Source organism: Rhamphochromis longiceps, linkage group LG4, assembly GCF_057381845.1.
Source record: "Rhamphochromis longiceps isolate RC_006_pf linkage group LG4, R_longiceps_female_GT1.1, whole genome shotgun sequence".
NCBI lineage: Eukaryota > Metazoa > Chordata > Actinopteri > Cichliformes > Cichlidae > Rhamphochromis > Rhamphochromis longiceps.
In genome coordinates this window covers 34,426,643-34,450,043 of record NC_140560.1, presented here as the reverse complement: position 1 = coordinate 34,450,043, position 23,401 = coordinate 34,426,643, and the positions used below count along the sequence as shown (strand labels likewise).

At 38.9% G+C, this 23,401-nt stretch overlaps 1 protein-coding gene across 2 annotated transcripts; it reads left to right on the top strand.

Annotated features, from left to right (window-relative positions):
* Positions 1 to 284: 284 nt before the first annotated feature.
* grap2a (GRB2 related adaptor protein 2a) lies at positions 285 to 21,027 on the top strand. Of its 2 annotated transcripts, XM_085404704.1 has the most exons (8): positions 285 to 551; positions 7,569 to 7,703; positions 7,782 to 7,873; positions 8,872 to 8,991; positions 13,708 to 13,903; positions 17,005 to 17,094; positions 17,357 to 17,473; positions 19,015 to 21,018. In XM_085404704.1, exons 2-8 carry the CDS (start codon positions 7,626 to 7,628, stop codon positions 19,192 to 19,194), a joined length of 873 nt encoding a protein of 290 aa, XP_085260830.1. In that variant the 5' UTR covers positions 285 to 551; positions 7,569 to 7,625; the 3' UTR covers positions 19,195 to 21,018. The 2 variants fall into 2 exon arrangements, with proteins under 2 accessions (XP_085260830.1, XP_085260831.1); XM_085404705.1 differs by lacking the exon at positions 17,357 to 17,473 and having other exon boundaries at positions 19,015 to 21,027.
* Positions 21,028 to 23,401: the final 2,374 nt, after the last annotated feature.

Below are 23,401 nucleotides of genomic sequence, written 5' to 3'. Positions count from 1 at the left end.
AGGAAGAAACCTCCGGCAGAACCAGGCTCAGGGAGGGCGGGGCCATCTGCTGCGACTGGCTGGGGTGAGAGAAGGAAAACGGGGACGTGGTGAAGGAGGCAGATGATCTGCTGTGATAACTACTAAATACTACTACTACTAATAATAATAATAATAGTAACAATAGCTCATTGGTTTAATGTTGGGCTCTAATAAATAATAAAAAACCACACAGAGAGAAGACACGGCGGAACCCGTGGCTTTTATTTTGATAAGGTGGACTGAAGTTGGAGGGAAGGCGTCGCTCTTGGTGCAGCTGCAGCAGCAGAGCGAAGACCGCAGACTGCAGACGAACGCTGAGCGTGTTTATCTTCCGTCCTCAGTCGACTTCATTCACTCTACTGACCCGTCGGGGAAACTTCATTCAGCACAGAAACAGGACTTTAATAAGATTTTTCCTGCATTTAATAAAAGTTTAAAATATGCTGCTGCGCTCAAACTGCGCAGGGAGAAGCGGGCAGGCTTAGAATAAACTCGTCTAAAGTTTGAGTCGACTCCAGAGGGGAGGAAAGGTAAGCCGAACCACAATAAATATCAGAAATATTCAAAGAAAAAGCTGTTTGTTAAAAAGACTCAGGTCAGCTCCTGCTCACTGCTCTTCCTCTTTTTCTCAGTTTCTCACTTCTCCATCTCTCATGTTAGTCGCTGAAAAGCAAAATGTGTCTCTTTTAATTTAATATAGATAGATAGATTCCCGCAAATAAAACCCAACAGCTCGTTCTTTCAGCCTTTTAAATTCAGTTGAATTCATTAATTAAGGCTGAACTCCACTTGAGGCTCTGACATCTTCTGGTTATTCGTCAGTGCCAGTAAACTCATGGCAGATCTTCACGCCTGAAGTAAGAATTTCTCGCATTTTCTGCCTGTTTCTCAGATCTATTTGAATCGGATTGTTTGTTCCCCATTTTGCATGCTTAGAGTACCCCCAGCTTTGGGGAAGTGGTTATAAAAGCTATTGTTGGTGAGAAAAAGAGAGGGCCTGCGTGTACTTAGTTCATAACTGACATTAATTCATCAGACTTGTGAACAGCTGCTTCTGTGGCTGCAGTTGGGTCAGACCTCATGTTAGAGGCCTGTTCCATCTCCTCTAATCGAGCTGTGGTGGTCACATCCTCCTCTGCAAACACTGCATGAAGCCTGTGTTGAAAGAATGAGCATCAGGAGCCACTTTCTATTTGACAAATAGACTAAAAGTGGAATAAATTCTGTTTCTTCAATTGTGGAATGTGAATCCAACAGAACATCCAGATGAAAAATGAAAGGAACAGTTGTTAATTCAGTTATATATGCTGCTATATATAATAATTTTATTTTATTATATTTTATTATATTTTCTTCTACTGTACCATGCTGCTGAGTGACTGCTGCTCGTCAAACACATTTCATTGCAATGTTGACCCTGTGCTAACTTGCATATGACAAATAAAACTGAAACTGAACTGCTTTTTACTATTGGGTCATAAAAGTGGCGTCAGGTGTATTAGGCAATTTTGCATCATGTTCTGCTTTTAAGAAAGCTATTAAAATTCTCATTTTTTAAGTATTAGTTGCTAATTCATCAAAGGAAAACACAGAGGCCCTTTGAAAAGTTAAAAACGGTTAAACAACAAACGTATGAAGCGTTGACAAATGAGAACATTTATAGAGAAGTTGTAATGTAATCACAGTGTTTACAGCTAATTAAACTTCCATAAACTTGATGATGTTTTTTTCCAAATCATTGATCCACCAATCCAACCTTATCCTGTTCCCATTCTGACAATCATACCTCAACTTTGGGTGTCTGCTGATGACAGTTACCATCTGATAGCAGGGTTACATTAATGAGCTGTAGTCCTCACTGGAAACGGGGCTAATATAAAACCGATTTTAGCTCAGTGTGAGTGCTTAGTGAATTTAAATGGTTTTAAATGGTCATGCTAGTTTGGCCTGTCCTTGCTCTCAGTGCCGCTGCGAGAGCACACGGAGTGGAGCAGACAGAGATAACTAAGGTGAAATCATGTCAATCTAGTTATTTTACTGGAAGTGCAATAAAAGTTTCCCAGCAAGCGAAAAATAGTGACTCAGGTCTTTTGTGGTTACGTTTGCGTGTTTGGCAAACATACAAAAAAGGCGGCGTCACGAGCGTGAAGCACCTTGTTACCTGTTAGCTTCCTCAGAGCTTTGTTATGACGTATGATCCAGTTTACCCAGTCAGTACTGGATTAGTATCAAAGCTGCATCCCCAATTTAGACAGGCCCGAGGTGCCACTTTGGAGTGGGAAATTTCACATTTACATTTTATTTATTTTCTAATTTATTTTGAATTTTACTCACGAGCTTCAGATAAACAGATACTGCGCCAAGTGGAAACTAAAATTCAAGCGGTTCAGCTAAAGAGTTTAATCTAAATACGTATATGAATTTTGATGTAAAACATTCATTTATTTAATATAAAAAGCAAAAGAAAGTGACACAAAACAGCTTTTTTGATGTTTTTTTTAGTTTTGGCTCCTAAAAATGATGAAAAAAAAGACTAAAAGCGAGCTTAAATGAACAACTGCTTATACATCTGATGCATCCTGTTACAGGGATCATATTCCTGGGTTAGCTAATAATGCTTCTACACTAGATTTAGTGAACAATTTTAATATTGTTGTGTCTGGTTTTACTTGGAATTTTCCCATTCTGCAGTCCTCTTTGCTTTAACTACCAGTAACGATTGTGCGCTGTGTGCTCTTTCTCTACATGTCTACATATTGAACTCCTTAATATCCACTGGTGCAAATGTTGGGTTAACAAATTCATGTTTTACATTTTGACCCCTTTGAAACACTGATCATGATGTGCGACAGTTTTAAAAATGCGTAAATTGTACTTTAGTGGCATTTTCTGTAAGTAAAAAGGATTTCTGAGCAGCATGTAATTTCTCCCAAGTCGTTTTTATTTACGGGGCACACAACAAGCAATGCTGAGGAAAACCATTATAAATATGAATCAATCTCCCACGTACCTTAAAGGTCCGAAAGTCGTGTTGACCCAACATCTACGCCTGATAAGCTTAAAGCAGCAAATTTCTGCCCTAAAATTTTAGATTATAAAAATGATTTTGTTTGTTTTCCTCGTCACTGAAGATGATTGTGATGACAGTACCCATCAGGATACCTGACAGATCAAAAGCCAGTGATATATTTACCATCCCAGCAAAGTTAAAGCTTTACTTTTTGAAACTTTTAATTCAGAGAAAGATGTCAGTGACTTCTGCACTGCTGGTGAAATCTAAGAAGTTTCAGAGCACCGGTGTGAACTCTTGCATTTGCAAGGGTCGCTGCACAGAGGCAGTTTATGATGCAGGTGCATCAACATGAGAAAGACGCTTCTGAAAGTTGCAGTTGGTTGCTAGTACCACTGAACAAATGCGTGCAGCCTTCTGTTTGCTTTTAGTACTTGGTGGATATGCTGAAAAGGACACTAATTAAGTTCTAAACTAATTCAGGTCAGCAATCGAGTGTTATTTTTAAGCACAACATGCTGGGATTTATCCAGTTTAAGCCTCAGATATGGAAACATTTAATGCTTGTGGCAGCTGGAGGTACTGAGTTTGAGGCTCTGAAATGCTTATTTTTTCCCTCTTTAGCACTAAATAATGTGATTTTTTGGCAAAACATGGCATTTGAAACATTTTTAGGCCACATAAATTCAGACTAATTGAGAAAATAATCCCCAGATGAATCAGTCTCGTAAACCATGACCAAACTGGATACAGCAGAGACGACAACTTTGATGGTCTAAATAAAAGAGTACAGAAATGCTTTTAAGGCATATTTGAAACTGTACTAGCAAACTCTAACCACAAAGCCCTGGCTGCATACTGGTCAGTGTTTCAGCTGTGCAGCACATAACAAGGGGGTTTCCTGAAGCCGCAGCCTGCTTTAAAAACAGCTCGAATTGCACCTGTTATTTATTTTTAATGGACAGTTAGTTTGATTAACTAAAATGAGCCTTCATTAACTTTAATCTTAACTCACCTGGTTTATTCTGTTTAAAAATCCTTTTAACCATTCGTATTAAAAAGATTTTTTTATTTTTTTGTCCAAAATCAGCACGTCAGGTTCATTAAAGCAGCCCACAGTGCCACACCGTCGGTGTTGTTCCGAATATTTCATTAAAACAAAAAATCTGTTTAAGTTGGCAGTATCAAGCTTGTATTTGCAGCAGGAACTACAGAGCAGCAGAGGTACAGTGTTTATATTTATGTGTCCACTTTTTGCTGTTTTTTTAGCCACTTTAAATATTTACCCAATACCAATAATAAAAGAGAAATCTTTCAACTTCAGTCTAAGGAGCTTGGAAAGAAAGCGAGTGGACTTGTTTAAGTTGAAGATGTTTCACCGCTCGTCTGATCTGTGGCTGTGATCAGCTGTCAATCCAAAGGTTTCAACTATTTGTCTGCGAGTTTTACCCATCGCAACTCTTTACTTATTACTGAAAGAAGAGTTTTTCAACTGGTAATTCACAATTTTTAGCAGTTTCAGCTGACAACCTTTGGTTACTGTTGTGTAATCTAAACCCGCACTGATACTGAATACACAATGAGATAGAATAGATTTTAGTTTACTGTTTGCACATTACTGCTTATTCATTACATAGTTTGAATGATTGTGTTGTAGCTACCATTGCAAGATTTAATCTGTTGTTTTTATCCAAATCTTTCAAGGATTGGTCCATAACCTTAAGCTCATCATTTCAGGTCTAAATCTGTGATTTTTTGTTGATGGATGTCAGCTGTTTACCCATATCCTTAAAGGACTTCAGCTTATGTTTCATAGCTTTTAGTTAACCATTTCAATCATTAAAATGGGATTTGCAGTTTTTACTGCTATCCTCGCAGTTATTTGTCTTTTTCAGTTGGCATTTAAGCAGCAAGGCTTGCAAAGATGACTTGTGAGTTGTGACGTAATAAGCTGAGGCTTTTAATCTAAAACAATTCAGATATTTTATAAAAAAGAAATCAATAACAGGGTCTTTAAAATGATGAAAACTAAACAAGGCATTAACTGAACTAACAGACCTGATACAACAACACATGAGAAGAAGTTTAGGGTACTTTTCCATCACTTGCAACTCTTCCTCTTATCTCCTCCCAAGGGTATGAGAGAGAGGAAGAAGTGCGAGAACAGACGAGCCGAAGCTGCCAACTGAGAAATCCTTTGACTTTCAGCTAGTGACACCTTTAATGTTACTTGTGACGTAAATTAATTCCACAAAACTTGTTTTCTTTTCGGATCAAGTAAACCTACAGATAAAATAATACACCGGTACCAGTTCTCTTTTTTTCTGCACTCTTGTTGATTTCAATCATCATTTGCCATTTTTAAAATCTGGGTTATTAGTGCATTCGTTTTATCTGTTGCTATGATTAATTATGCTGTTTCTTTTCTCATACTGTCGTTATCTGATCCACATTATCAAGACTGTGTGACGCATGCGATTCATGTGAAAAATAATCAAAAATTAATGCGGCTTTGTGTGACATCACAGCACTTTGTAGCTCAACAAATGTTTTACTGTTACTTTTTCAGTTACGTCGTAACGGTTTGCATATTCTGTTACGTGCATACATCACTGAGAAATGTGTCACGTGACTCCTCAGCTACCACCCAAGTACAGGACCCCCGCCTCCCTTGTTTCACAATTTCCATGTCTAACCGTTATGTGTTGTGTAATAAAACTATTATAATATGACGCTGTGCGCTGTGCTCTGCGATACGACTAATTAAATATTCAATATTTTAACTGTTAATCTGTGATTTATATTTAGCTGTTAATTTGTCATTTTTAATGCAACACAATTCAACTGTTAATCCATGACTTTAACCAAATGTTTGTATAGTGTCCTTGGATTTTTGAAAGGTGCTATACGAATCTGTTATTATCCTTCTTATTACCATCCTGTGTTTTGAATTAACTGATGAATCTGTCTGATTAATTCAGCAGTTAATCCCTGATTTTTACTGGGATGCTTTAGCTGTTCCATGACGTTCTGTTGAGTAAATCAACTGCTAATCCGGGATTTTGATATGGCTAATTAAGATGTTAAGCCCTGTTTAGTTTTTGTCTAATTCATATATTAATCACAACTTTTAGGTAAATAATTCAGCTTTTAGTCCTGGATTGTTATCTGACTATTTTGGCTGTTAATCCTTGACTTCAAAATAACTAATTCAGCATTTAATCCAACAATTGTACTTTTTTTAAATTCCTTACTTTAGCTACACTTTTTCGTCACTTTTAGCTGACTACTTAACATGTTAATTCCTGTTTTTTATCAGCCAAATGTAGTTGGCAGTCTTTGGCTTTCATTGGATTACTTTAGCTGTTAATCCAAGGATTTACAATGATTAATCTAGTAAACTTTAAACTGTTTATTCACTGTTTTAGCTACACCTTTTTGTGTGTTGCTTCAGGTTACCTAGCTCCTATATATTGGCTTTTACATACTTCCCTGGCACCTGCAAAAGTACCGCTGGCCTGGGATAACTAGTCTAATTAACAGGAACTAAAGTTTTTTACATCTGAATTTGAGTCAGGTTTCAGACATCTGTTCATTATTAAAGATAAAAACCATTATAAGGGTTAAAGTTAATTTTAAGTCTGTGTGTGGTTTAACAGGTGGCATTTGTTTGCTAGGTTAATATCAGCATCGGGTGTTATGCAGCTCTGTGTCTCTTGTCAGAACTGTGTAAGGTTGCAAAGTGCTCTACAGCTGCAACGATAGAGCCAGCTTTTTCACGAAAGCTTACCACATCCTTCACTTTGTAACCACAAACAAGTGAAGGTTTTATTCACGTTGGTGGGAAAATAAAATAACCAGCTGTGATGATAACTGCTGTCATGGGATTCAGATCCTTAACATTAGATCCACGTTTTAGAGCTCCTTCGTTGGAGAATTGCATTTTCTCGAATACTGCGTCGACCCCTGTCTTCTCATCCTTTCTGTATACGTTTAAATAAACTGCAGGGAATGGAGAAGTGGCGTCTGTGTCTCTCCATAATGTAAAAATGGACGACAAATGAAGTTTTCCAGTTCCTGTTTACTCCTTGCATGTCATTCCCTTGTCCTTCCTTTCCATGTCCTATAAATTACGAGCTGTGTATAAGTATACCAGAGCCCAAGATGGTGATTTCAAATGTCTCATAAGAAATATTGAGTTCATTAGCACAAAAGGCTAAAAATACCTCAGCACTACAAGACTGAATGGTTGGTTCCAGGCAGAGGGTGCACACTGAAACCTATTAGAAAATAAAATACGTATCATTAGAGTTTCTGTTGTAGTCCAAACATAAGTATATGGTGATGGAAGCATAATAACTAACATTTACATTTACAACAGCTTGAGCTCTTGTGGCTTCCGACAGACACAAACCACACTATCAGTTTAAATAAAATGCTGTTGTCTGGTTTGCATGTTCAAGTTTCACTGCTGTCAGCTGTATTTTTACAACCTGTAAATCATAACTTGTGTTGGTGTTTGTCTTCATCCCTGCAGAAAAAGCCCTTTGCCACTTCTCCTTCACGTTCTTCTAAACCTCCCTGAAACTTCTCAATGGAAGCCTCAGGAAAGTATGACTTTATCGCAACAGAGGACGAGGAGCTCAGCTTCAGAAAGGGTGATTTACTAAAGGTCAGTATATGATTAGATAATGAAGGCATGTTTTCCATTTCCTCCAGCTTGACACGTTTTGTTTTTGCTTTTGAACAGATTATAAACGTTGAAGGTGATTGGTGTAAGGCGGAGATGAATGGACGGGAAGGATTTGTACCACATAACTACATCGATTTCCAGATTCCGGGGTAAGAGAGGGACCTACAGCCTTGAACTACAAACAGATATCTTTTGAAAATCCAATGGATGTGTAAAAATCATTTCTTTGTGGGGGTCTTGAACTGAGGCGTGAGCTGCAAATTGACTCACGATGCCAATGCTTTTACCCTTTGAGTGGAAAATCTTCAGTGTGTGCGCACTGACACGAAACAACAGAGGCGGAGCGAGGGGCCTGGTGGACAAGAAGTGAAAATACGGTTAAAATCAGTGTCGAGAAACACAAATTAATTCAGTTAAGTTTCATAATTTTTGCGCAAACTGCTGTGAGAGCTTGTGGTAGGGTTAGACTTGGGTTCACATCAACTCTTGTACGAAATGTTTGGCTTAACCCAGGGAAATTTATTCTTACAGGATAGTTTAGGCCAAACGGCGTGTAAAAGACTGCTGTAGCTCAGGTGGTAGAGCAGGTCATCGGAAGGTTGGTGGTTCAATTCCTGGCTTCCCCTAGTCTGCATGCCAAATATCCTTGGGCAAGATACTAACCCCAAATTGCTCTCCGATGCATCCATCGGAGTATGAATGTGTGTGAATGTTAGCTATGAAGCACTTAGAAAAATGTGCTTGTGCGAATGGGTGAATGCACAAGTTGTGTAAAGCGCTTTGAGTGCTCAGATGAGTAGAAAAGCGCTATATAAGAACCAGTCCATTTACCATTTGAAAGGTTTTGTTGTTTGTGAAACAATGGCTGATTGGCTAAAACAGAGCATAACTCTAACTCGGGCAAACATAAAAAAGCAGCAGTATAAACAAACCAAAAGATTTAGGCAATTTTAGCTTTTTTATTGTTGTGAGTGAGACATTGAGCCTCAGTGGGATTACAGGTATGAATAAAGGGTAAATAAAAACGACTAAAGCAACATTGGTTCATTCTTGGTTTTAAACTTTTGTAACGATTCCTGGCCGCTTTGTGCACGAGTGTGAGTGACTTAATTTAGATAACCAGCAGCATTGTGGCCTCTGTGTGCAGGTGGTTTAAGGAGGACGCCAGTCGCAGTGCTGCAGAGGACATACTCAAGTCCAAAACTGTCGGGGAGTTTCTGATCCGAGGGTGCCAAACCTCCCTGGGGGATTTCTCCATTTCTGTCAAGTGAGTAAAGCAATGGGAAGTCTTAAAGTTTGGCTCACAGCTATATTTATGCTGAAGCTAAATGCGTACTTTAGCGTGCCTACGTGCTGATGTTCAGCATGTTTAACTATGCTTAGTCAACATCTGGTTTGACAGTTAAAGGGGAAGTAAATTATAGAATATTACCGAGTCACTTATTCTGTTTGTTCAGCTCTTTGACAGCATGCTAGGCATATTAGTACGTCAGCGTCTTCAACCAGCATCAAACTGGATATCCATTCTTTTAGTTCATAAAACAGTAAAGAAATATTTTTACATTTGTTTCGCATATAGACCAGACGGGGCTAGATCCAGATCCAGAACCAAATGGTGTTGTTTTTCAAGAACTCATCACATAACCTGATGTTTTAGCTTCTTTTTCTTTAAAAATGTAAACTGAACGTCTTTGAATTTGGATAAAATGAGACAATCGAAAACATCACTTTGGATTTCTGATTACCTTTCTGCTCTTCTTTGACATTTACTTGATTTTTAATGATTAATTCAAGAAAAAATTACTAGTTGCACCATGTAATGTGTTATAAAAATTGTGCTATAAAAACCAATCACAAAGTTTTTCATTTGGCTCAGCGGTGAAAGTCTGCTGGTGTCTCGTATTGACCGGTTTTATGTGTCATGTAAACGAAGGGAAGATGCTAAAGTTTCGTTTATGTTATGTTTCTACCAAGCGGCTGGCTCCAAGTGAGAGTCAATCTCCCAATACTGTTAAATGATAACTTAACAGCACACCTTCTAAATATGGTCTAAGAAACTAACATTGTAAAAACCGTAACTCAAAATAATATGTCCAGAAACCTGTGGGTGATGATGCTGTCTATTTTATTAATAGTTTATGGTTTCAAGCTAAACTTCCAGCTCTGTGTGCTGTTTGAGTGTCACGTGAATGGACAGTGGTAGAGACCAGTTTCACTCTCATTCAAAACTGCCGAATCTTGGGTTTCAGTTGAAACCAAACTTCCTTTTTCCAACTTTGGTAACTAATAAACACCAAGATTTTGCAATGGATGGCACCAGCCACAACACCGAGGGTTTGTTTGACCACACTGTCATTAAAAACAGATGCGTATTCACTGTGTAAAGAAGATTTATATAGGGACTTGCAAATACTTCGGATCTTAAAGTGTTACAGCGACCTATCCCACAACCCCCACTGCTCCTGGTAACCATTTTGGTTTGAACCATAACCGGCTATACACTTTCAAAACTGTCTCTTTGGTCCAACTACAGTTCCCATGAAACAGGCCAATCGGATTAATATAAAAGTACGTTATATCTGCATTATTTCTCCCAGCCAGCAGAGGGAGACTCGTCTGTTTGCGAAAAGACGAGCTAATGAAAAAAATAACCATACTTGTCACTTGAACTGTAACTCCAGTGAACATGGTTCATGGTCTCAGTTGCTAGTTTCAGGTCTTATTTAATACTTAAGTCTTATTTCAATACAATATGAGGTTAATTTTGTAGCTTAACCTCATAAATCAGAATAACACACACAAATAAAACAGAGTATCATTTAGAGCTGTGCTTTATGTGCATCCAACATAGACATAGCACCACAAGTGTCAAAATGAAATAAATACATAAACAAACAGTTAATTAAAAGTGTAATTAATTAATTGTGGATTTATTTAGTCAAAATCCTATTCACTGTGGTTAATATGGTACTGCATGCTGTGCTGCATGCATTTATTTATCTTTAACTGCAGCACCAAAGTCAGTGGGCGGGACTAAAGCTGCTCTAGTCAAAGCCTTGCTTTGCTTTTGGTCAGTGTTTGTTTCATACTAAGTATAAAGAGTTTGAGTTTTCATACTTGCTCGTTCCTGCGTGACAAGTACAGTCAGGACTGGAGGACAGCTCAGAGTGAGACGGCAGGTTGATAACATCTGACACTTGGCGACACTTGTGCACAGCTTCACTGAGTACTTTACCGCCTTTTTACGCCTCAGCCATAAAAGCCTGATGGCGTATTGTCGTCACCCTGCTGGGTGGGCGGGTAGCCAGCTAGGCGACATGGACACCAGAGTTTGTGAATGCGATAACTGGAGATTAAAGCGACTGATACCATCGGTGTATCTACTGAAAACCTGAGTTCGAATCTCAGTGACCTCGACCTCAAGGTGAGAGGTCAGAGGGGAAGTTTTCTGAAAATGTAAACACAGTTGATATTTGGATTAAGAATTAATTTAATTAATTTAATTAATTCATTATGTATTTAAAACATTTTTTATTTACAGTTTTAATGAAATAATATTTTGGTGATGTATTTACTTATTTCATTTTGGCACTTTTGAGGCTGCACAGTTATTCATGTGAGGCTGCTGTATAGTTTTTCCAGCATAAAATGACACAAAAAATCTATGTACTTCATTTATGTCAGGGGTGAGGAACTCCAGGCCTCGAGGGCCGGTGTCCTGCAGGTTTTAGACGCATCTTTGATTCAACACAGCTAATTTTAAATAGCTAAGCTACCTCCTCAACAGGTCTTGAAGTTCTCCAGAGGCCTGATAAGTAACTAATCATCTGATAAAGGTGTGTTGACCCAGGGTGAGATCTAAAACCTGCAGGACACTGGCACTTGATGCCTGCAGTTGGACACCCCTGGTCTGTGCACTCCGTAGACCAAAAAAAACAGTCAAGAAAATCATCAAATTGACATTTAGATTGTTTGAATTATTTTAATGTGCTTGTGCTTAAGAAAATAATTAGGTTGTTTTTAAACTGGAAGTGTGATAACATCTACTAAAAGATCAGTTAGAGTTCCCTAATATTTTGGCGTTGCAGTGTCACGCCCTCTGAGCTCTTTCCTCCTTCGCTGGAGGTTCTTATTTTTTATCACCAAAGGCAGCTGCAGAATAAACAAGCGAGGCAGAGGTGAAGTCAGTTTATCCTCTCGTGTCCGCTGTCTGTCAGACCACCAGCGCAGATGATTCCTTTTAGCGCTCTGATTACAGGATCCGCCGGGACAGTTTGAAAGACTGTCGTGCCGTATGTTATTTATAACACCCGTGCAAAATATCTCCAGTCCTAAATGGTTTCAAGACTCGTGTATTTTAATTTTTCAGTAACCAGTAACAGGTGCTGTCTTTTAGTATGTCCATGGGTTTTTAATGTTGTGGTCAGAGGTTTACGTACACTCGTGCTCGGGCATCAATGTCTTGGTGATTTGGGGCTTTTAATGATTTCTTTGAACTGTTCGTTTTCCAGGTTGGAATAACTGTACCGGAAACATCTTTATTAACTGTAATAAATGTGATTTGGGTGCACAAGTTTAAGTTTATTGTTGATTTTCTCCAATCCACACAGACTCAAAAGTATACTTACAGGGACATTCAGCCACACTAATGTTTGGTTTAATCTCATTTAGCAAGTTGCACCTCGACCAGACTCTTTTCGTAGCTTCTGGCATAATTATTTCTGGATATTTGACCATTGTTCTTCGAAGAATTGAAAGAGTTTCTTCAAATTTGTTCCAAAACCAGTTTAAATGTGTGTCTGGGATCATTGTTCTCTTGGAGCACTCAATCTTGCCCACGTTTTAACTGTATAGTAGTTAAGTTCATTATTACATCCATGTTGTGCAATGTACCATTGGCATTAAATTAGCACCAGAGCATGATGCTAACACCACCGTGCCTCAGCTTTAGTCATCCAAACATAATTTGGAAAGAAACTGAAGTTTAGGGGACTTCAGCTGTAGATCTCTGTATGACCTCTGTATAGTTGGGTGGTAGTTTTACACTATAAATTGGCTGCTTCCTGGGTGTTGGCTGAATTTTTGTTGTCATTTGCTCGAAGCAACACATCACAAGCACTGTACATACAGTACCGTATGATTCATAGTGGTGAAAACTCTGGTCACACTTTAAATAAATAATATCCACACTTCAAGTGCTCTTAGGCCTGTTATGTGCCTTGAGTAGATTTACTTTTTTTACACTATATAAATTGACCCAGTTATGTGCTGAGGGAGTTTTTGTTTGATGTTGTAGTTTTGTGCATCGACCAGCAGAGGACAATCCAGATAAGGACAGAGGAACCAGTGGGATGAAGGAAACAGGGAGTCGTCTGTTATGTAGATGTTCTTGCGCACTCCCTTTAGAAAAGAATGAGAAGCAGAAAAAAACCTCAAGAAATTAAACAAATTTCAACTCCTTCTTTCAGGGCACTGTTTTATAAGAGCTTCTGACCAGGATTAGTACATCAAGGTTTTCTCTCTATAATAAAGGGCCACGAAAGACTCTGTTTACTCAATTTTATTTCAGTTAACATCATTTACACAATCACACATTTGTTTCAATTTGGAAGTCTGATATGATCAAGGAGAGACCTTTCAGCCTTTGTCTCTAATCCAGTTTTAAGACCTGATTTACTTCAGTTTGGTCTTTGCTGCATATAAATCTGGACAGAAGTAGATGTGATGGATGCGATTCGTCAAATTAGTGTAAAAGTATAGCCAGACTGAAGCTGTATGAGGGGCGAAAAACTGATGTTTTAATGGATTGGCTTTATATAGCGCTTTTCAAGGCACTCAAAGCGCTTTACAAAGCGGTTAGTTCTGACCCTGAAATGTTATCCACATAGTGTTGTGTAATTAAAAATGACCTTTTGTCATTTAGTAGTTATTTAGTCTGTGGGCCATGGATAGTAAAGATGTAATCTTTATCTCTTCTCCTCAGACATGAGAATGACGTCCAGCACTTCAGAGTGATGAGGGACAACAAAGGCCAGTACTTCCTGTGGCAGGAGAAGTTCACCTCCCTCAACAAGCTGGTGGAGTTCTACAAAACCAACACCATCTCTAAAAGCAGGGTGATTTACCTCAACGATGGCAGCCTCAACGACAGCAAAGGGTTCCCCTCCCCATCCCAGCCGGTAACGCCTCGAGCATATCTACAGAAATCAAAACCTGATTATAAATTTTACATTTTGCAGCAAACATACAGTAATGTGTCACACAGAGATAATGGGATAAATGATGTGACAGTTTCTGTGGTATTGCAGAAGGTCAAACCACATTTCAGGTGTCAGGCAAAAAGATGACGTGTTAAATTTCAGTGTAATGAGAATTTTTTTTCTAGTCATACTGAGAACATTTTTAACAAAGACTATTTGAAGCCAGCTCTGCAAAATCAGGGAAAATTAGTCTTTAATAGACTGAAAACATGACTGATAACTGATAAAACCGATAACCCATGATGATGATCTAAATGCCAAACACTCCAACGATGACATTTTCCAAAAGAACATTTTTACATGTTGATTGCAGAGAAGCTTTTGAACTCTTCTATTAAACCTCTTGACCTTTAGAAGAACTCCTGGTGAAGTCCTGGTGCAAGATGGGCAACGATAACCTAGCATGCTTTTGTTTTTCGATGGTAGGATAAGTTGGAAAAGCCTAAAAACGAAACTGTGCAGACAGAGCTCTACACACATGGGTCCCCAACTGGCTTCAAATCATAGACTGTGTATAAAACATGATGACACATGAAGGTTACAGAGCTGACATTTAGAAATCTCAGCGTTAGTGTGCTGGATGCGGTCATGCTCGTTTTTTGGAGCCAGAGGTTTCTATATTTGGACATATGAGTTTGTTATGCTAGTAAATTGGACTCAGAGGTACCTGCTAATTGTGTTAAGGCTAATAAAATATGAGCTAATTGTGCTAAGGCAAATAAAATATGAGAATTTCTCTTGTCCTAACTGAGCCTCACATTATTTCCTGTAGAAATGTTCCAAAAGGCAACGACACCATACTGTAGCTCGGCAGCTATAGCTAATTTTAAACACTAACTACCTTTGAATGCACAGTTGGTATCATGGAGAAACTATCCACAAAGACCAAAACTGTTTTATTGACCACTCTGTAAAATGTTTATTTCTTCTAAAGCTGGACTTGTTGACATGGGACTCTATGGGGACCCACATTTGGGGGCAGCCTTAACTGGCCATTAGAGGAATTGCAGTTTTGATGCACAGACTTCATAGTTGCGCTCTAGAATTTGCTGCTTTGGTTCAAGCCTCTTTCTTAACCACTTAAGCCACTGTGTTAGGTGTGAAACTGAGACTGAATCAGAGATATAAATGTGCTCAGTTTCACAATGCCTCCCTCCCTATTATTAATAGAGGCCTGTTAATGTTGAAGAGATGCTGTAAAAGTGAGGCACCTGAATGTGAACGAACATGCGAGGAGGATTATCTGAAGCCACTGAAAAAAGCAGAATGATCACTTTATCACTAAAGCTAAGCTGTAGGAAAGCTGTAATGTTTTAAGCCTGTTCAGGCAGAGAGCGAGCAGGAAATACATGAAAATAATAGAGTATGTTTTTAGTTTATGATTAACTGATAAAAAGCAGAACTGTGACCAGTTGCCCCCCTTGACTGATCATGTAAAAGAGTGTGAAGAGGAAATGAAAGCTAAGAAGGTGGTTTAATGTGAGCACATCAAAGTGATGGAGGGAAACTGTAAAAATCCTGAGAAACTAAAAGCGCCACGCAAACGTCTACGTGTCTTATTCGAGTCTTTGAATTCTGCGTCTTTCTGTTGGTAGAGGTTTTTTTTTTTAAATACGAAAATATGTGGACATACACATTTCCGAGTCCTGGGTTGGACGCCGTCAAACATTTCGCTGCATGTTGACATGATAGCATCACACAGCTGCTGCACATTTGTCAGCTGTGCATCCATGATGCAAATCTTTAGTTCCATCACATCCCAAAGGTGCTCGATTAGACTTTGAGATGATTTGAGCTTTAGCGCGTTACCCTGCAGGAAGCAGCCATCAGAAGACGGGTAGGCTGTGGTCACAAAGGGATGGACAGGGTCAGCAAAATACTCAAGAGGACTGTGGTGTTTAAACGATGCTCAGTTGGTACCAAGGGGCCCAAAAGTGTGCCATAAAAATCATCATCACCACCAGCCTGAACCCTTGATACGAGGCAGGATGGATCCATGCTTTCAGGTTTGACCCTACCATCAGGATATTGCAGCAGAAATCAGAACTCATTCGACCGGGCACAGTTTTTCTTTAAGTGTCAAATGTTGGTGAGCCCATGTAAATCGTAGCCTTAGTTTCGTGTTTTTGGCTGACAGCAGCGGCGTGCAGTGATGTGGTCTTCTGCAGCTAAATCCCAACTGTTTCAAGGTTTGCAGTGTTTTGCATTCAGAGATGCTTTTTTGTTATGAGTGGTGATTTTAATTGCTGTTGTCTTTCTGTCAGCTTGAATCAGTCTGGTCATTCCTCTCTGACCTCTGACATCAACAAACTATATTCTGATGCTCTGTTTGAACCTCAGCAGGTTGTCTACATGCACTTGTTGCCATGTGATTGGCTCATTAGATATTTGTGTTATAAAGCAGTTAAGGAAGTTTATCTAATAAAGAATGATACATTTTGGACAAAAATTACGCATTACACATACAACAACAGTTGCCCTGATGCAAGTGTTGTTGTGATTTGGTGCCAAATAAATAAAAGTGAATTGAGTTGAACTGAAAGGGAAACCAAAAAATGTTAGCTGGATGTTAGTTTAACCTTTGGTAATAAGTTCTTCATTGATCACCCACTCACGTCTACACTGAAAGCTCAGTAATGTTGGGTCCTACGATGAAGGAAACCGATGAGATCAATAAATTTTGGGATACTTTTGAGAATGTAATGCACTTGTTTGTGTTTTACTTTGAAAACAATCACATTTGAAAGCAGCTCATGGTAAAACTGGGCGTTCTGGTTGTAAGAACTTGTTAATTTGTATTTATGATGTTCCATGAAGGTATAAAGATGCACTTTTCTGCTTCAGTCTATTTTAGGAGCTTAAACGCAGACCCATATTACATTACCTGCGGTTGTTCTTGTTTTGAAGTCTCTTTCACTGTAAAAATCAATCATGCATAAGATGAAAAAAGTTAGATTTCTGAACATAAATAGAAATAAAAACTGCATCTTATCTTCTTCCTGTCGGCTTCCTTCCTGCAGGTGAAGAGGGGGAGTTTGCCTGAGCAACGTACAACACCAGCTTTCAATACGGCTCCACGCCGATCTTCAGACCAGAGTACCAGCTCGATGGTATGAGCTACAGCTTTTCTTCCTCTCAGCTCTGAAGTCTCTGATAGCAAATAATGTGCAAAGGTTTTAGCCACAAAGATAACAATAGGTTCAGAACTTTAAACCAAGTGCAGGAAACAGAAAAGCAAAATCTAATTTGCCTTTAAAGAGTCGAGACCAAGCTATTTTAGGCGGGGGTGGTCGTAACGTTTCGGCTCATTGTTCTGTGTTGTACAATAAGCAAAAGCAGGAACGTAACGTGTGTGTTGCTCTCTGCTTTAAGGGCAGAAGACCCGAGCTGGAGGCGCGAGCGCATACGATCGGCCACACAGGAAGAAACAGTCCTTCTACTTCGGCTCAGCCTCTGAGACGCACCTCTGAAACCTTGCCTCTGCCTCAGGTCAGCCCCGCCACGCTTTGATGCTTACTGGCTGTGGTAAACACAGGAAACTGTAGACCAGCTAACATCATGTTGATACACTGCGTTCAGCCGGGTGACATCAGCGTTTATTCTAAACTTCCAATAAGACAACATGAAACGAACTAGATCACAGCTTTAAGATTTTAATAAAAATAATGACTGCTAGGAACACATATCTCAGTACTCGGAATAAATGGTGACAAATATAAACAGTTGTGTGAAAAACTGAGCTTGCAGAGCCATCTTTAGCAGCAGCGACTTGAATTGTTGTTTTCGGTATAACTTTATCGGTCTCTCACATCGCTGCGGAGAAAATTAAGCCCACTCGTCTTTACAGAGTTGCTTCAGTTCATTGAGGTTTGCAGGCATTCATTTATGCACAGCTTCTCCTGTAAGGTTGCACCACATTTCAGTCAGGGGGAGGTCTGGACTTTGACTTTGACTGGGCGGTTGCAGCACCTCGGTTCTTCTCTTTCAGCTATTCACACAGCCATGTCATTGCGTGACTCAGTTTGAGCCAAGCTTTAGCTATCAGGCAGCATCACATTTGACTTGAGGATACTTCAGAGGAGATGTTTGTGCCGATAACGTGTTTGGTTTTGTGCATCATGGTCAAACATCTCCACTTTAGCCTTATCTGTACAATGGATGTCTTGTTGTTTGTTCAAATATAACTTTGCAAACTTAAGCCATGGTGCCATGAAAAGTCTTTCTTCTGGCATCCCTTCCAAACAATCCACACTTGTTCAGTCTTTTTCTAATTGTGCTGTTGTGAACTTTGACCTTTAATATGCTAATTGATACATGTAAAGTCTAAGATGTAGCCTCTTGGGCTCTTAGCTGTTTCTCTGAGCACTGCTGACCTCAGGGGGAAGTCCGTGCACACACCTGCATATTTCAGACCAGCAGCCAAAATCTCTGCTTTCTTTGAAGTGTTGTGCTTCGCCAATGATCAGTAAATCAGGAGCGTTTGATTAGCCGCTCCTGGCAGCCACTTACCCCCTTAAATCCTGTGCAGTCGTTGTGAATGTACTCTGCTTTGTCCTGAGAAAATGTTCTTTTTCAGAACTGCCTTTACACAGAAGTGAAAAACACGTTTAAGCTCTATTAAAAACTGCAGTCAAATCAATTTACACCCACTCAAAGTGTCGCAGTCTGAAGCCACACTTTGCTTATTTTTGAATAACAAACTTTGAGTATCGGTATCCGGATATATCATAGTTTCAATAAACTGCACTGTCTGAGATGTAGAGGAACAGAAACAGAAGTATTTGGCAGTCTGGATGTTTGATCTGTTTTCTGGTAATTCAGTGGAAAATGTTTTTAAAAAGTGCATTTTGGGTAAACTTTAAAGGCTCATGTCACTGTATGGGATGTGTGGCTGCTAAAGACAAGTTACAGAATATGACTTTTTAGCTAATGTTAAAATGCAGAAGTCACAAAAAGCAGTCCAGTAAAGGACTCTCACAGCTACAGCTGTGTCTGTCAGGTATTGATCACTGTTTGGTTTCCATCTGCAGAGACCATCCACGCTGCAGGTGAGGGCACTCTACAAATTCACCGCAGAGGAAGACGACGAGCTCGAATTTTCCGCCGGCGACATCATCGACGTGCTGGATAACTCCGATGCGTCGTGGTGGAAAGGCAGGCTGAGAGGATCGACTGGGCTGTTTCCCGCAAACTACACAGAGCAGCTGTAAGGAAACGCCACAGGCGATGATTTTAAAACGCCTGCGTGCGTTCAGACTCGATCTGCGGCTGCGTCAGCTCTTGATGGGTTTCTGAACGTGAACCAGCAGGCTTCTGTATGTGCTGCGTGTCAGCCTCCTACCAGAGGACTGGGGCAGTGCAGCTTTATTTACAAAGGAGCAGAGACACCTGCAGGAACTTCCTACAGCTCCCACATGTTCACCTGGCACACAGGAAATGCTGCAAATGATGCCTGAGGATGTTGTTTGTATCATGACGTGTCAGTAAGCATGTTGTCTGAATGCTTGCTGGCCAGGCTGCTGATGAATGGACTGTCTGCTCACTTTTGACACATTTTTATCAAAAAATGTTATTGACTTTTTAAATAAACTTTTTTTTATCACCACCTTCATGTTTAAATGATGCTCACTCATAACGAGGGCTTTCTGTGGGGTTTTTATCTTATCACATTTTACCTGTGATATTCCTGATATTCATTTGGGTATTTCTATCGTTTTAAAGGTGAGTTTTTATTTATTTTATGTAAAATTTAATGTTTTATTCTTGGAGTTGGTCTCTGCATGATTCACAAATCAAAATAATCTTTATTTTTTATCTCTTACTGGGCTTTGGTGCAGCTACCAGCCCTGAAATGAGCCATTTTAACTCCTCCCCCTTTAAAGATACATTTTTGTATTTTTTGTATTGTATTAAACTCTCACCACTAGTGGGCAGTGTTTTACTAGAAAGTTTTTAATGAATCACATTTAACCAACATTAATAACGTCACATATCGTTTTAGAGTCGTAGTAAAAATTATAAAAATGATTTGCACATCCATTTAAACTAGGCCGTGTAAGACCCAAGTGTAACGTCAATACAAAATAAATAAAATGCCGTTGTTAAGAATAATATAAAAAAAAACTAAAAATGTGAAAGTTAACAGAACAAAACTGAGGTTCAGAATATTAAAGATGCAGTAAAACCTATAATTACATTTATAAGGCCCTGCTGTATAACCGAGTCTTTAACGATAAAAAGAAGAAAAGACTAATCGAGCGAACAATATTCCTTGTGAATCACATATCTACAAAAAGCTAACATAGCAAACATAAACTGTTGCTGCATTTTTTTATCGTTAATTTCCCAGACTCTGTGCTGGCGGCGACAAAAGTCGCTTCCCGAGTCCTTCAGCTGTGGTTTAAATAGCTGTTCTACAACGTCTTCCTCTCCGTCAGTATTTCCTCTTCCTCTTATGGCTGACTGGATGCTACAATCACCCACTGTACCTCTTGTGGTTCAAATTTGCAAATGCACTGTTTACAGTTTGAGCACACATTCACACCAGCGCTTTTTTCACACATTTACACAGTTCGACATGCAGACAGCCCTACAATATTTAACTTTAGTCGATTTGTCTTCAGCACAGTACAAACACGATATGGAAATCATGACCGAGGTTGTTTCTTTAAATTTTTTTGGCTGTTTTAATTAATTTCGAAAGCTTTAAATGTGTTTTAAACACAGGAAGTTACATTCAGTTGCTTTTAAGGCTTCACTTTAAGCTAACTTTCTTCTGATTGGTTGTCTCTCGCAAACAAGTGGGTTTGCAAGCAGGTGGGGCTTTGGTGCTCACAGCCAGAGATGAAAAAGTTCATATTCACAAGGTTAATGTGAACATGAACCAATGGAAGACAAAACCTGACAGAAAATAATAGAAATCATGGCAGATGTACTTGAATTATTGTCCACCTGCTTAACGTTAACCAAAACTCCAGAAGTACACTCATATGGAAAAGATATATATAAATCTTATAAAGTTTTTATCTGTCTTGTATGAAACTTGTATGAAAAGCATACAAGAGTGAAAACACATATAAGATCCCTTGAAAAATTATATAATGAAACTTGAATGTTTTGTATACTTACTAAAAAAAAAATATGAAAGTAATGAGAAAGTGGCCACTTTCATGAGTAAATCATATGTTTTTACTATTTCTTTTCCATATGGGCAGTTAAGGAGAGTTGCCCTTCAAAATAAAATCCCTATTAAAGACAAAGAAATTGCACTCGTTTTACTTTTTTGATGCAAGGAACAAAGAACTCATTTAAAACTTCCCCACTGACTTTGAGACTTCTGGAATTAAAAAAAAAAGACACTTATATACTTTATTTTTTCTTACAAAAATTCATGTGTGTATAACAAGCAGGTAGTTGTGGTGGTTGAAGGTGATCCTGTCAGTAGCTTGTTGTACAGCTATGGCACCTGGAAGTGGAGATGAAAACAGCCCAACTCAATACAAATAAACCCAATATCACATTTCTGACAACATAACTTAATAAAAAAAAATGAAAATTTGCTCATAGACCATAACATAGAAAAAAGTAAAATACTCAATAAATCCAAACATCTGTGTCTTTGATGTAAGAGAAAGTTCACTGTCTGATATCCATTTGTTATCCAGAGTCACTCAAAGCTTTTTCTCTAAAGAAAGCTCACTGAAGAGTAGCAGGACAGCATCTATTTATAGCTGCAGAAAACAACCCCCATGTCTTGTGGAATGACATCAGTGACAGTTTTATCTGAACCATCAGATGAAGGGATTTTTGAGCAGGGTACCAACGACACTTTTTAGTTTGCAGAGAGCACCGCTAATGTAACATGCATCCATTTCTGTATCAGAAACTTTCACACAGGCTCTGCGTCTCGTTAAGATCCGGTGCTCTCTTACTTTAGGCCAGGGATGAGAAGCGATGTTTGGTTTCTAGGTGACTAAGATAACATGTGTGGAAACAGGAAGCTTTTGCAGTAATATCTCCAGACAGTTTTTTTTTTCTTTAGGTGCTTTTGTGTACCAGCATGGTGGCATCGTGGTTAGCACTGTTGCCTTACAACAAGAAGGTCCTGAGTTTGACTCCACCGTCTGTGAAGTTTCCATGTTTGTCGTGTTTGCGTCAGTTCTCGTCGGGTGCTCCTGCTTCCTCCCACAGTCCAAAGACACGCAGTTAGTGAGGTTAGGTTAAGTGGTAACTCTGAATTTCCCATAAGTGTGAATGGTTGTGTGTCTCTTTATGTTAGACTGGTGACCTGTTCAGGGTGTACCATGTCTGTCACCCTGTGGCAGCTGTGATAGACTCCAGCTCCTCTGCAAACCTGATAATGATAAGTGGACGTGAATAGATGTTTTTGTTTTTTCCCCCTCATCACTACTAATCAGGGCCTGGTGATGTGTTCTGATATAGAACATTTAAGATTTAATTCCTTACTTTTTGTGCAAAATCCCAAAACACACCATTTGGGAACCTTTGCTTCGGAGTTATTATAGTTTTGTATTTTCTAATTACTTTTTATTTTTATTCTATTTTGACTTTTTGCTTTCAGTTCAGTTTAGTTTCTGTTGGTTTCCAGATTGGATTTTTTTTTGTTTATGTTCAGTTTAGATTGTTTGAACATGTTTAGGTTTATTTATTTATTTATTTTAAATTTTCACTCTTAGTTTTAGTCTTTTTGATTGTTATTGAATGGAGGGAATATGTCATTAGCAATATTTAGGAAAACCAGTACAGAAAGTACAATAACAAGACAGTAATAAAATGTTAAATGTAATAGAAATTTTTACCAAACTGAAAAATATATAAACTTTTTATTCTTGGTTTTGCTGTCCTGTCCGGCACTGCCGCAATCAGAATTCTTGTCTGAAGGCCAAGAAAGGTCGACTTCATAGTCATAGTTTATTAGATTTTTATCAGAACGCACAGGACCGAACAGAATAAGGAAAGAGAAGTTGGGGAGAGAACAGAAGGAGAGGGAGAGAAAAATAGAGAAGAGGGATAAAGAAAGAAATAAAAGACTGAAAATCTGCTTCAACACCTGCTTAAAAAAACAAAAAACAAAACGAAAACAACACAGCAAGGAAACCATAGCAACAACCAACACAACCACGAGTAACAGTAAATAATAAATATTAAATGTTACTGAGCAGCACATGGTATTAATGATGCATGATATGTTTCGAGGCAGCAGCTGACCAAGATAGTGAGTGTCTGTGAGTACTTGTTTGCAAACCTGTGTGTGTGAGTGCGCTTGTATTCATAAGGTTTCTCCATGTAAGTGTTTGATAGTGGGTGTAGGGAGCCACAGCCCTGCCCCCCAGGACATGAAGCAGGCATGGAGGAGACCCGGGTCCCTGACATCTACAGGCCCCCTCAGAGCACGAA